We start from the raw sequence: 14885 nt of genomic DNA on the forward strand, positions 1-14885 counted from the left end.
ATCTATAACAAATCATACAAACTGCTCACTTGCAGAACACTCAGCATCCCAGACACTCATTCAGTAAACTTGATTGACAATTGTTGTCTTTGAGAAAAAAGTTAGAAAAATATAATAATATAAACCTAGATTCAGGCCTTTAACTATTGCAATGCAACAAGTGTTTGGTCACATCAGAACACATATACCATATTACAACTACCGTATGGTCTCCCATAACATGTGAGAGACCTTTCGTAAATATTGAAGCTAGTGCTAGCCCAATCTGCACAAATTCTACACCTAACAAATGTATATCGATATGGTCATGTCATTTACAAGCCTTAATGATCATGGATTAAAAAGTGGGGGACCATGCTTCCTTTGCAAAATGCAAGGTCCCCAAAAGGCATTTGATATGTCAAGTAAAAAACACACAGCATACTATATTGCAACATTTTAAAATGATATTGCACTCCAGCAGAGACTAGTAATCACGGGACAACATTAACCCATCCATAATCTTGAAAAACTAACTGAACTGTTCCAGGTCAACTTCATTGCAGACATTGCATTGCATCAACCAATGGTTGCGTGAAATGTCATCGACTGCGTTGGCATCAGATTGCAAAATCATATGATGGAGTTAGTTTATATGTTAAAACAGTGGCATGGGCCAATTTTGTGTTCTTTTTTTATTTCATGGGGCAAAGAGAAAAATGTGCTGTTTTATAGCTAATCTCATGCTATTCTTTACATTTTGCCATAAGGCTGAGAGAAAATGTTGCTGTTTTAAAGATAATTTCCTGGAATTGTATAACTAATTAAAGATCAAATTTAGGTGGTTGACTATGATAAAGGCACTGGAATATGAGCTGTCTTGTTTGTGAAATGAACAAATGAAACAGGAAGTGGCATAGAAGCACAAGGATATAAGCTTCATTGCAGTCATATTTGTGGCTTATTGGGGGTGTGGCTTCCAGTTAGTTATTTTTGGCAACCCATCCCATGAGAGTGAATGTCATTCACTGGACGGTTCTGACCTAGAATACGTGGACAACTATAAATACCTAGGTGTCTGGCTAGACTGTAAACTCTCCTTCCAGACTCATATCAAACATCTCCAATCCAAAATCAAATCCAGAATCGGCTTTCTATTTCGCAACAAAGCCTCCTTCACTCACGCCGCCAAACATACCCTAGTAAAACTGACTATCCTACCGATCCTCGACTTCGGCGATGTCCTGTACAAAATAGCTTCCAATACTCTACTCAGCGAATTGGATGTAGTCTATCTCAGTGCCATCCGTTTTGTTACCAAAGCGCCTTATGCCACCCACCACTGCGACCTGTATGATCTAGTCGGCTGGTCCTCGCTACATATTCGTCGCCAGACCCACTGGCTCCAGGTCATCTATAAGTCTATGCTAGGTAAAGCTCCGCCTTATCTCAACTCACTGGTCACGATAACAACACCCACTCGTAGCACGCGCTCCAGCAGGTATATCTCACTGGTCATCCCAATAGCCAACACCTCCATTGGCCGCCTTTCCTTCCAGTTCGCTGCTGCCAGTGACTGGAACGAATTGCAAAAATCTCTGAAGCTGGAGACTTACATTGCCCTCACTAACCTTAAACATCAGCTATCTGAGCAGCTAACCGATTGTTGCAGCTGTATATAGTCCATCTGTAAATAGCCCACCCAATCTACCTACCTCATCCCCATATTGTTTTCATTTACTTTGCTGGTCTTTTGCACAACAGTATCAGTACTTACACACCATCATCTGCTCATCTATCACTCCAGAGTGTTAATCTTCTAAATTGTAATTACTTTGCTACTATGGCCTATTTATTGCCTTACCTCCTCATGCTATTTGCACACACTGTATATAGACCTTCTTTTTTTCTATTATGTTACTGACTGTACGCTTGTTCATTCCATGTGTAACTCTGTGTTGTTGTTTCTGTCGCACTGCTTTGCTTTATCTTGGCTAGGTCGCGGTAGCTTACCTGGTTAAATAAAGGTGAAATTTAAAAAAAATAAATAATAATTCCAGTTCATCTCTTCTGTTATATTTATTCAAATCTGACTAACCCAATGCACTGCTTGCTATGAATTCTATCTGATGGTGTTTGTATGTTTAGGTAAATAATATCCCATTTGGAACACTGACAAGTAAAGAGCATTACATGCCTACGCCCCTGTGTTAAACATCTATCCAGGTGATGTGAGTTTTGGCATGCATCGGCAATGTAGTCAGCCTGGAACTCGGCCACTGTTTACAAGTGTTCAGAGGATTGACATGCAATGCATGCACAGCAGCATGGTTGTCCGTTTTCTTCTGGTCATCTGAATCTCCATTACAGACAGCATGAGAATGACACTTTGGTGGTGTATGTTGGGGCAGTTTCTGGAGAGAAATTATACATTTACATGTCGAACTCTGCATTTATAGGCTACACAATAATACAGTATTAGACATATGAGTGCCTTGAGTGGTAAAGAAATCGTCTGTGGTGGATGGATCTAATGTCTTGCTAAGTGATTGCTAACTTGGCCAACAGTGAAGCAACCCACAAATATGAAAAGTGATGTCTTACCTCTGTCCTTCACTGTGTCAATGTATGTCTGCATAAACTCTTTGTGATGGTCTTGCCTTGTTTCCAATATCTCATCATCCCCCTCCATTATTTCATCAACCATGTTGTCATATAGCTTAATGAATCTGAAAAGAAAAGGCATATCAGATTGCAAAATCATATGATGGAGTTAGTTTATATGTTAAAACAGTGGCATGGGCCAATTTATTATTATTATTTTTTTTCATGGGGCAAAGAGAAAAATGTGCTGTTTTATAGCTAATCTCATGCTATTCTTTACATTTTGCCATAAGGCTGAGAGAAAATGTTGCTGTTTTAAAGATAATTTCCTGCAATTTTATAGCTAATTAAAGGTCAAATTTAGGTGGTTGACTGTGATAAAGGCACTGGAATATGAGCTGTCTTGTTTGCTAAATGAACAAATGAAATAGGCAGTGGCATAGAAGCACAAGGATATAAGCTTCATTGCAGTCATATTTGTGGCTTATTGGGGGTGTGGCTTTTTTGGCAACCCATCCCATTTGCAATCTTTACAATTTTAATTTAATATTTACCATCTGGACCCAGTTTTGTAATACAGAAACAATTATCCTGTGTTGTCCCAATCTTGTTCCCCCATTTGATTTAGTTCCCCCTTCATTAGAACAAATTTCATGGAATCATATAACATGATCTTTGTTGTAGTATATGATGTAATATGTTACAGATTTGATTCATTTTGATCTGGGAAAGCTTTCCACTAGATGTTGGAACATTGCTGCGGGGAACTTGCTTCCATTCAACCACAGGAGCATCAGTGAGGTTGGGCGATTAGGCCTGGCTTGCAGTCGGCGTTCCAATTCATCCCAAAAATATTTGATGAGGTTAAGGTCAGGGCTCTGTACAGGCCAGTCAAGTTCTTCCGCACCGATCTTGACAAACCATTTCTGGATGGAACTCGCTTTGTGCACGGGAACATTCTCATACTGAAACAGGAAAGGGCCTTCCCCAAACTGTTGCCACAAAGTTGGAAGCACAGAATTGTCTAGATTGTCATTGTATAATGTAGCATTAAGATTTCCCTTCACTAGAACTAAGGGACCTAGCCTGAACCATGAAAAACAGCCCCAGACCATTATTCCTCCCCCACCAAACTTTACAGCTGGCACTATGCATTGGGGGCGGGTAGCGTTCTCCTAGCATCCGCCAAACACAGATTAGTCCGTCGGACTGCCAGATGGTGAAGCATGATTCATCACTCCAGAGAACTTGTTTCCATTGCTGCATAGTCCAATGGTGTCGAGCTTTACACCACTCCAGCCAACGCTTGGTATTGCACATGGTGATGTTAGGCTTGTGTGCAGCTGCTCAGCCATTTCATGAAGATCCCGATGAACAGTTATTGTGCTGATGTTGCTTTCAGAGGCAGTTTGGAACTCGGTAGTGAGTGTTGCAACCGAGAACAGACTATTTTTATGCGCTACGCGTTTCAGCACTCGGCAGTCCCGTTCTGTGAGATTCTGTGGCCTGCAACTTTGTGGCTGAGCCGTTGCTGCTCCTAGACGTTTCCACTTCACAATAACAGCACTTACGGTTGACTGAGACGACTCTAGCAGTACAGCAATTTGATGAACTGACTTGTTGGCACTAAGGGGGTCGATTAAAAAAATGGTGCCGATAGAGAGGGCAGCCATGCTTCTAGCCCCTAGGCAACGTTGCAGCATTTTGTTTTGATTACGTGTTATTTCTTACATTATTAGGCCAGAATAATTTTTGTGTTATTACATACAGCTGGGAAGAACTTTTAGATATCAGTGCGGCGATATATTACCAGCATTACGACCAGGAATTTGACTTTCCTGAATCAAATCCTTTGTTTGTACCCCCCAGGGCAATTGAACTGATTCCAGAGGCTGCCCCAAAACATCACCATCTGACTCAGGAGACGCCCACAGCACCAACCGCTTCCAAGTATATTACTCACTAATGTTTAGTCTCTCGATAATAAAGTTGATGACCTGAGGATTTCCTTCCAGATATACATCAGGGACGGTAACATACTCTGGTTCACGGAAACAATGCTCTCTTGGGATTTACGGTCTGAGTCCGTACAGCCAGTTGGGTTCTCAGTTCATCGCGCAGCCAGAAATAAATATCTCTCCAGGAAGAAGGAGGGCGGGGGTGTATGTTAAATGATTTACTACTCATTGTGTAATTGTGATAACATACAGGAACTCAAGTCCTTTTCTTCATCTGACCTAGAACACCTCACAATCAAATGCGGGTATAGTCACAGCCGTGTATATTCTCCCTCAAGCCGATACCACGACAGCCCTCAAAGAACTTCACTGGACTTTATGCATACTGGAAACCACCTATCCTGAGGCCGCATTTATTGTAGTTGGATTTTTAACAAGGCAAATTTGAGGAAAGTGCTACCAAAATTCTATCAACACATCGACTGTAGTACTCGTGCTGCTAAAACACTTGACTACTGCTACTCCAACTTCCGGGATGCCTGCAAGGCCCTCCCCCGCCCTCTATTCGGCAAATCTGATCATGACTCCATTTTGCTTCGCCCTTCCTATAGCCAGAAACTCAAACAGGAAGTACGGACTATTCAACGCTGGTCTGACCAATCGGAATCCACACTTCAAGATTGTTTTGATCACGCAGACTGGAATATGTTCCGGGTAGCCTCCAAGAATAACATTGATGAAAATTCTGATACGGTGACTGAGTTTATCAGGAAGTGTATAGGAGAAGTTGTTTCCACTGTGACTATTAAAACCTACCCTAAAAAGAAACCGTGGCTAGATGGCAGCATTCGCGTAAAACTGAAAGTGCAAACCACTGCATTTAACCATTGAAAGGTGACTGTGAATATGGCAGAATAGAAACAATGTAGTTATTCCCTCTGCAAGGCATTCAAACAGGCAAAACGTCAGTATAGAGACAAAGTGGAGTCGCAATTCAACGGCTCAGACTCAAGGGGTATGTTGCAGTGTCTACAGACAATCACGGACTACAAAACACCTTCTTCGCCTGCTTTGAGGATAAGACAGCGCCACCGATGCGACCGGCTTACCGAGGACTGTGGGCTCTCCTTCTCTGTGGCCGACAAGAGTAAGACTTTTAAACGTGTTAACCCTTGCAAGGCTGCCGGCACAGACGGCATCCCTAGCCGCGCACTCAGAGCATGTGTAGACCAGCTGGCTGGTGTGTTTATGGACATATTCAATCTCTCCCTATCCCAGTCTGCTGTCCTCACATGCTTCAAGATGGCCACCATTGTTCCTGTACCCAAGAAAGCAAAGGTAACTGAACTAAATGACTATCACCCCGTAGCACTCACTTCTCACATGTGCTTTGAGAGACAAGTCAAGGATCATGTCACCTCTACCTTACCTGACACCCTAGACCCACTTCAATTTGCTTACCGCTCCAATAAATCCGCAGACGATGCAATCGCCATTGCACTGCACACTGCCCTATCCCATCTGGACAAGAGGAATACCTATGTAAGAATGCTGTTCATTGACTATAGTTCAGCATTCAACACCATAGTACCCTCCAAGCTCCACATTAAGCTTGAGGCCCTGGATCTGAACCCAGCCCTGTGCAACTGGGTCCTGGACGCCCCCAGGTGGTGAAGGTAGGAAACAACACCTCCACTTCGCTGATCCTCAACACTGGGGCCCCACAAGGGTGTGTGCTCAGCCCCCTCCTGTACTCCCTGTTCACCCATGACTGCGTGGCCACGCACACCTACAACACAATCATCAAGTTTCCAGATGATACAACAGTAGTAGACGTGATTACCAACAGCGACAAAGCCTACAAGGAGGAGGTGAGGGCTCTGGGAGTGTGGTGCCAGGGAAATAACCTCTCACTCAATGTCAACAAATCAAAGGAGATTATTGTGGACTTCAGGAAAGAGCAGAGGGAGCATCCCCCTATCCACATCGAAAGGACACATCACTAACAAACTGAAATGGCCCACCCACACAGACAGTGTGGTGAAGAAGGCTGAAGAAATTTGGCTTGGCACCTAGAACTCTCACAAACTTTTACAGATGCACAATTGAGAGCATCCTGTCAGGCTGTATCACCGCCTGGTATGGAAACTGCACCGACCACAATCTCAGGGTTCACCAGAGGGTGTTGCGGTCTGCCCAATGCATCACTGGGGGCAAACTACCTGCCCTCCAGGACACCTATAGCACCCGATGTCACGGTAAGGCCAAAAATATCACCAGTCTCAGCGTCAACAGTGAAAGGCGACTCCGGGATGCTGGCCTTCTAGGTAGAGTTCCTCCCACTCCTCTTTCTATTCCAGTTTGAGCCAGTTTGCAGGTTCTGTGAAGGGAGTACTACACAGCGTTGTACGGGATCTTCAGTCTCTTGGCAATTTCCCGCATGGAATAGCCTTCATTTCTCAGAACAAGAATATACTGACGAGTTTCAGAAGAAAGTTCTTTGTTTCTGGCAATTTTGAGCCCGTAATCGAGCCCACAATTGCTGATGCTCCAGATACTCAACTCGTCTGAAGATGGCCAGTTGTATTGCTTCTTTAAGCATTATAACAGTTTTCAGCTGTGCTAATGTAATTGCAAAATGTTTTTCTTATGATCAATTAGCCTTTTAAAATTATAAACCTGGATTAGCAAACACAACGTGCTACTGGAACACAGGAGTGATGGTTTCTGATAATGGGCCTCTGTACGCCTATGTAGATATTCCATTAAAAATCAGCCGTTTCCAGAAACAAAAGTCATTTCCAACATTAACTGTATTTCTGATCAATTAGATATAATTTGATGTTATTTTAATAGACAACAAATGTGATTTTCTTTCAAAAACAAGGACATTTCTAAGTGACCCCAAACTTTTGAACGGTAGTGTACATAGACATGAAATCACTGGCCACTTGAATAAATGAAACACTAGTCACTTTAATAATGTTTACATATTTTGCATTAGTCATCTCATTTGTATATACTGTATTCTATTCTATTGTATCTTAGTCTATGCCGCTTTGACATTGCTTGTCCTTATATTTATATATTCTTAATTCCATTCCTTTACTTAGATTTGTGTGTATTGTGTGTATTCTTGTGAAATTGTTCGATGTTACTTGTTAGATAGTTTTGCACTGTTGGAGTTAGAAACACAAGCATTCCGCTACACCCGCAGTAACATCTGCTGAATGTGTATGTGACCAATACAATTTAATAGAATTTTATCCTATGACAGTACCAAGTTGAAAGTCACTGAGCTCTTCAGTAAGGCCCTTCTACTGCCAATGTTTGTCTTTGGAGATTGCATGACTGTATGCTCGATTTTATACACTTGTCAGCAATGGGTGTGTCTGAAATAGCCAAATCCACTAATTTGAATGGGTGTCCACATACTTTTGTATATATAGCGTATATGTGACCGCCAGGCGTAGTTATACAGTGATATTATGATACTATACACTCTCAGTCATCTCGTCAGACTTACTTGATGGCAGGATTTTCTTTAAGCCCTGAAGGCCAGCAGATCAATGTGTCTCCACTAACAACAATCATCTTGAGTGTAGTGATATTTACCAAACACTTTGGCAAATATGACATGTTGTTCTTATGAACAAACAAGGATTCCAATTCTTCCAACCTGAATCGGACATAGGAGATATTGGGAATAGTTAAAGAAGCGGCGGCCAACCCTCCTCCTAGAGAGCTACAAGGTACAGGCTTTTACCTTAACCCAACCCATACAGTGCCTTGCGAAAGTATTCAGCCCCCTTGAACTTTGCGACCTTTTGCCACATTTCAGGCTTCAAACATAAAGATATAAAACTGTATTTTTTTGTGATGAATCAACAACAAGTGGGACACAACCATGAAGTGGAACGACATTTATTGGATATTTCAAACTTTTTTAACAAATCAAAAACTGAAAAATTGGGCGTGCAAAATTATTCAGCCCCTTTACTTTCAGTGCAGCAAACTCTCTCCAGAAGTTCAGTGAGGATCTCTGAATGATCCAATGTTGACCTAAATGACTAATGATGATAAATACAATCCACCTGTGTGTAATCAAGTCTCCGTATAAATGCACTTGCACTGTGATAGTCTCAGAGGTCCATTAAAAGCGCAGAGAGCATCATGAAGAACAAGGAACACACCAGGCAGGTCCGAGATACTGTTGTGAAGAAGTTTAAAGCCGGATTTGGATACAAAAAGATTTCCCAAGCTTTAAACATCCCAAGGAGCACTGTGCAAGCGATAATATTGAAATGGAAGGAGTATCAGACCACTGCAAATCTACCAAGACCTGGCCGTTCCTCTAAACTTTCAGCTCATACAAGGAGAAGACTGATCAGAGATGCAGCCAAGAGGCCCATGATCACTCTGGATAAACTACAGAGATCTACAGCTGAGGTGGGAGACTCTGTCCATAGGACAACAATCAGTCGTATATTGCACAAATCTGGCCTTTATGGAAAAGTGGCAAGAAGAAAGCCATTTCTTAAAGATATCCATAAAAAGTGTAGTTTAAAGTTTGCCACAAGCCACCTGGGAGACACACCAAACATGTGGAAGAAGGTGCTCTGGTCAGATGAAACCAAAATTGAACTTTTTGGCAACAATGCAAAACGTTATGTTTGGCGTAAAAGCAACACAGCTCATCACCTTGAACACACCATCCCCACTGTCAAACATGGTGGTGGCAGCATCATGGTTTGGGCCTGCTTTTCTTCAGCAGGGACGGGGAAGATGGTTAAAATTGATGGGAAGATGGATGGAGCCAAATACAGGACCATTCTGGAAGAAAACCTGATGGAGTCTGCAAAAGACCTGAGACTGGGACGGAAATTTGTCTTCCAACAAGACAATGATCCAAAACATAAAGCAAAATCTACAATGGAATGGTTCAAAAATAAACATATCCAGGTGTTAGAATGGCCAAGTCAAAGTCCAGACCTGAATCCAATCGAGAATCTGTGGAAAGAACTGAAAACTGCTGTTCACAAATGCTCTCCATCCAACCTCACTGAGCTCGAGCTGTTTTGCAAGGAGGAATGGGAAAAAATGTCAGTCTCTCGATGTGCAAAACTGATAGAGACATACCCCAAGCGACTTACAGCTGTAATCGCAGCAAAAGGTGGCGCTACAAAGTATTAACTTAAGGGGGCTGAATAATTTTGCACGCCCAATTTTTCAGTTTTTGATTTGTTAAAAAAGTTTGAAATATCCAATAAATGTCGTTCCACTTCATGATTGTGTCCCACTTGTTGTTGATTCTTCACAAAAAAATACAGTTTTATATCTTTATGTTTGAAGCCTGAAATGTGGCAAAAGGTCGCAAAGTTCAAGGGGGCCGAATACTTTCGCAAGGCACTGTATCTAATTCAGGGGTGTACTCACTAGGAACTAAACCAAAGCAAATGCGACAAAACGTGGAGGGTCCTACCTAAATTTGTCCAAAAATTAACTAGTTTTTCTTGCAGAACATTTTTCGTTGCCAAATACTTTGCTACGATTTGCACTAGCAAATACACCCCAGCTAATCAAGATCCTGATAAGCAGCTGATTAACAGAGCATTCAGCAGGGTTGGAGAAAAAACCTGCACACTCAGTAGCTCTCCAGGCAGAAGGTTGCCCCCAACCAAAGTGGAAACATGTCATCATTATAACCACTTTAATATAATTTATGAATATGAAACTTTTATCATTAGATGATCATGATGATAATACATTATAGTAATGTGTGAGTGATGAATGATGAAATGGTAATCTGTTATAGCATTAAGGCTATGCTTCACATACCTGTCCATATCCTCAGGCAAATCCGTCAACATGTTGATACTCATATCCAACAATTGTAGGCTTGTCATACGAAGAGCACAGATGGGTATGCTGGCGAATTGGTTTTCTGCTATATCCAGATGTGTGACTTTCTTGAGATTGCTTAACTGAAACAAAGATTGATTTATTCTGTGTTTACATAGAAGAGCAGTAGCAAGAAAACACATCCCTACAATAAAGGCCTTAAAAAACATTATCATCACAGAATGAGACCTTTTGCATTTTTGTTAAGTTTTCACATGGTTGTGGTTCGCCATTGTTGCTTGTTGTACAATATACACACTGAGTGTACAAACATTAAGAACACCTTCCTAATATCGAGTAGCCCCCCTTTAGGACAGCCTCAATTCATAGGGGTACGGACTTTAAGGTGTCGAAAGCGTTTCACAGGGATGGTGGCCCGTGTTGACTACAATGTTTCCCACAACCAAGTTGGCTGGATGTCCTTTGGGTGGACCATTCATGATACACACAGGAAACTGTTGAGCTTGTAAAACCCAGCAGTGTTGCAGTTTTTGACACAAACCAGTGCTCTTGGCACCTAGTACCATACCCCATTCAAAGGCACTTAAATCCTTTGTCTTGCCCATTCACCCTTTAAATGGCACACATACACAATCCATGTCTCAATTGTCTCAAGGCTTAAAAATCCTTCTTTAACCGGTCTCTTCCCCTTCATCTACACTGATTGAAGTGGATTTAACAAGTGACATCAATAAGGGATAATAGCATTCAACTTCATTCACCCGGTCAGTCTATATCATGGAAAGGGTGTTCTTAATGTTTTTTACACTCAGTGGAAATACCTGGTTCTAATACAGTTAACTGACAAAATAATGGAAACACTTGAGTAAATGAGGGATAGTATATTGAAGAAGTATATTGAAAGCAGGTGCTTCCACATAGGTGTGGTTCCTGAGCAATAAACATCCCATCATACTTAGAGTCATATATAAAAATGATGGATAGGCCATTATTTTGGCTACCATGACTATGCCCCCATAGGATGACAATGCCCCCATCTACAGGGCACAAGTGGTCACAATGGTTTGATGAGCATGAAAATGATGTAAACCATATCCCATGGCAGTCTCAGTCACCAGATCTCAACCCAATTAAAGACTTATGGGAGATTCTAGAGAGGTGCCTGAGACAACATTTTCCACCAACATAAACAAAACACCAAATTTTGGAATTTCTCGAGAAATAATGGTGTTGCATCCCTCCAATAGAGTTCCAGACACTTTTGGAAAGACCTTGGACACTATAAACATCCAGCTAGTGGTCAGAGATCAGCGGAACAACAGTAATATAGCATGGCTGCTATTCAGAGGATTGTTGCTCTGTAACATAACTTGCAGCGACTGCCGCGCAGTTGGTTGGTGTATATAAATGTGCATATTCACAACAACCTGAGCCCGTTGCAGACTCACAATGATGGGGCTTTCCTTAAAAAATACAGGGTCCCACGAGAGGAGATAATCAGACTGCTTGACCTTGTGTCTCCCTCAATAAGCCGACCAACCCACTGCAACTTTGCTTGAGTGCTGCAACCTGGGCTTAGGGTAGATGTAACATAGTAAACAAAAATCCGTGACACTCTAATTAGTATGATATGTTACGTTTGTATGTATTACTTTGTGGATGTCCATCATCCATTTCGTATGATATGTTACAAATTACAATTAGCATGATATGGTTTGAATTACAATCCGTATATGTCAGAAATTCGTACAATATGTTCAATATATGCAATACATGATATTTTATGAATTCCAATTTGTTGTGGCTAATGTTAGCTAGGTGGCTAAAGCTAACATTAGCTAGGTGGCTAACGTTAGGTAGGCTAGGGGTTAAGGATAAGGTTAGAAGTTAGGTTAAAGGGTTAGGGTTAATTTTGGATTTTCATTTACTATGTTACATCTAGTCTATGAGACCAGAGTGGTATCATACAAATCAGGGTTGAGGAGTTAGTGACGTAACTTTGGTCAACTCTGAGTTCAACTCAGGATAACCAGTCATATGATTATGGCTTACCTTTTAGTCAGGTCAATTTCTATGGCAACAAATCCTTCAGATCTAACCTGCTCAGGGGCAGACGAACTCAGGGCTAACTCCGTTTATCCTGAATGAAGTGTTTGAGCTGCGAGTTGAGGACCAATGAAATCAGAATGCCTCCCTCTTGCAAAGATTGTGTCATCACCCCCTTTGTTTGATGAAGATCCCCCTTTGTTTAATGAAGACAATTTAATAAATATTGTATTATTCAACTGTTTTTGTGTGTAAATACATACAGTACCAGTCAAAAGTTTGGACACCTACACATTCAAGGGTTTTACTTTATTTAGACTATTTTTCTACATTGTAGAATAATAGTGAAGGCATCAAAACTATGACATAACACATATGGAATCATGTAGTAACCAAAAATGTTTTAACCTCTTTGGGCTGGGGGGCAGTATTGAGTAGCTTGGATGAATAAGGTGCCCAGAGTAAACTGCCTGCTACTCAGGCCCAGAAGCTGAGATGTGCATTTTAGGATGTCTGTGAGTATAACAGAACTCATATGGCAGGCGAAAACCTGAGAAAAATCCAACCAGGAAGTGGGAAATCTGAGGTTTGTAGTTTTTCAAGTGAGTGCCTATCCAATATACAATGTACATTGAGTCCGATTGCACTTCCTAAGGCTTTCCACTATATGTCAACAATCATTAGAACATTGTTTCAGGCTATTTCTATGAAGGGGGAGGGAATAAAAGCTGTTTGAATCAGGGGTCTGGCAGAAAGCCATTAGTTTAGTCACGCGTGCAGCCGTGAGTACGAGCTGAGCTCATATTCCTTTCTAAAGACAAAGGAATTATCCGATTGAAACATTATAGAAGATTTATGATAAAAACATCCTAAAGATTGATTCTATACATTGTTTGACATGTTTCTACGAACTGTAATAGAACTTTTTAGACTTTTCGTCTGGACCTAGTGCTCTCGCCTTGTGCATTTTGGATTACTGGACTAAACGTGCTTACAAAAAGGAGGTATTTGGACATAAATCATGACTTTATCGAACAAAACAAACATTTATTGTGGAACTGGGATTCCTGGGAGTGCATTCCAATGAAGATCATCAAAGGTAAGTGAATATTTATAATGCTATTTCTGACTTTTACTGACTCCACAACATGGCGGGTATCTGTATGGCTTGTTTTTGTAGCTGAGCGCTGTACTTGCAGTAAAGCTTTTTTGAAATCTGACACAGTGGTTGCATTAAGGAGAAGTATATCTTTAATTATATGTGTAACACTTGTATCTTTCATCAACGTTTCTGATGAGTATTTCTGTAAATTGACGTGGCTCTCTGCAAAATCATCACTGGATGTTTTGGAAGCAAAACATTACTGAACATAACGCGCCAATGTAAACTGAGATTTTTGGATATAAATATGAACTTTATCGAGCAAAACATATATGTATTGTGCAACATGAAGTCCTATGAGTGCCATCTGATGAAGATCATCAAAGGTTAGTGATTAATTTTATCTCTATTTCTGCTTCTTGTGACTCCTCTCTCTGGCTGGAAAATGGCGTTTTTTTTGTGACTAGGCGCTGACCTAACATAATTGCATGGAATGCTTTTGTCATAAAGCCTTTTTGAAATCGAACACTGTGGTGGGATTAACAACAGGTGTATCTTTAAAATGGTGTATAATACTTGTATGTTTGAGGAATTTTAAGTATGAGATTTCTGTTGTTTGAATTTGGCGCCCTGCACTTTCACTGGCTGTTGTCAAATTGATGACAGCTTTGCACACTCTTGACAATCTCTCAACCAGCTTTATGAGGAATGCTTTTCCAACAGTCTTGAAGGAGTTCTCAAATATGCTGAGGAGCACTTGTTGGCTGCCTTTCCTTCACTCTGAGGTACAACTCATCCCAAACCATCTCAATTGGGTTGAGGTCAAATGATTGTGGAGGCCAGGTCAACTGATGCACCACTCCATCGCTCTCCTTCTTCGTCAAATAGCCCTTACACAGCCTGGAGGTCAAATCAAATCAAATCAAATCAAATTTATTTATATAGCCCTTCGTACATCAGCTGATATCTCAAAGTGCTGTACAGAAACCCAGCCTAAAACCCCAAACAGCAAGCAATGCAGGTGTAGAAGCACGGTGGCTAGGAAAAACTCCCTAGAAAAGCCAAAACCTAGGAAGAAACCTAGAGAGGAACCAGGCTATGTGGGGTGGCCAGTCCTCTTCTGGCTGTGCCGGGTAGAGATTATAACAGAACATGGCCAAGATGTTCAAATGTTCATAAATGACCAGCATGGTCGAATAATAATAAGGCAGAACAGTTGAAACTGGAGCAGCAGCACGGCCAGGTGGACTGGGGACAGCAAGGAGTCATCATGTCAAGTAGTCCTGGGGCATGGTCCTAGGGCTCAGGTCAGTTGAAACTGGAGCAGCAGCACG

The 14885-nt window shown here is 41.4% G+C and overlaps 1 protein-coding gene across 1 annotated transcript in view; it reads right to left on the minus strand.

Moving 5' to 3' along the window:
- Positions 1-2147: 2147 nt before the first annotated feature.
- Positions 2148-14885, minus strand: part of lrrc2 (leucine rich repeat containing 2) — a 34535-nt gene continuing 21797 nt past the window's right edge. Inside the window, exons 8-11 of the mRNA XM_064989106.1 lie at positions 10380-10525; positions 8068-8220; positions 2584-2708; positions 2148-2393 (exon numbers count right to left, since the gene is read on the minus strand). Of these exons, the coding sequence (XP_064845178.1) occupies positions 2344-2393; positions 2584-2708; positions 8068-8220; positions 10380-10525 (474 nt within the window). The 3' untranslated portion in view covers positions 2148-2343. The remainder of the gene's footprint in view (positions 2394-2583; positions 2709-8067; positions 8221-10379; positions 10526-14885) is intronic.

This window comes from Oncorhynchus masou, chromosome 1 (genome assembly GCF_036934945.1).
Source record: "Oncorhynchus masou masou isolate Uvic2021 chromosome 1, UVic_Omas_1.1, whole genome shotgun sequence".
NCBI lineage: Eukaryota > Metazoa > Chordata > Actinopteri > Salmoniformes > Salmonidae > Oncorhynchus > Oncorhynchus masou.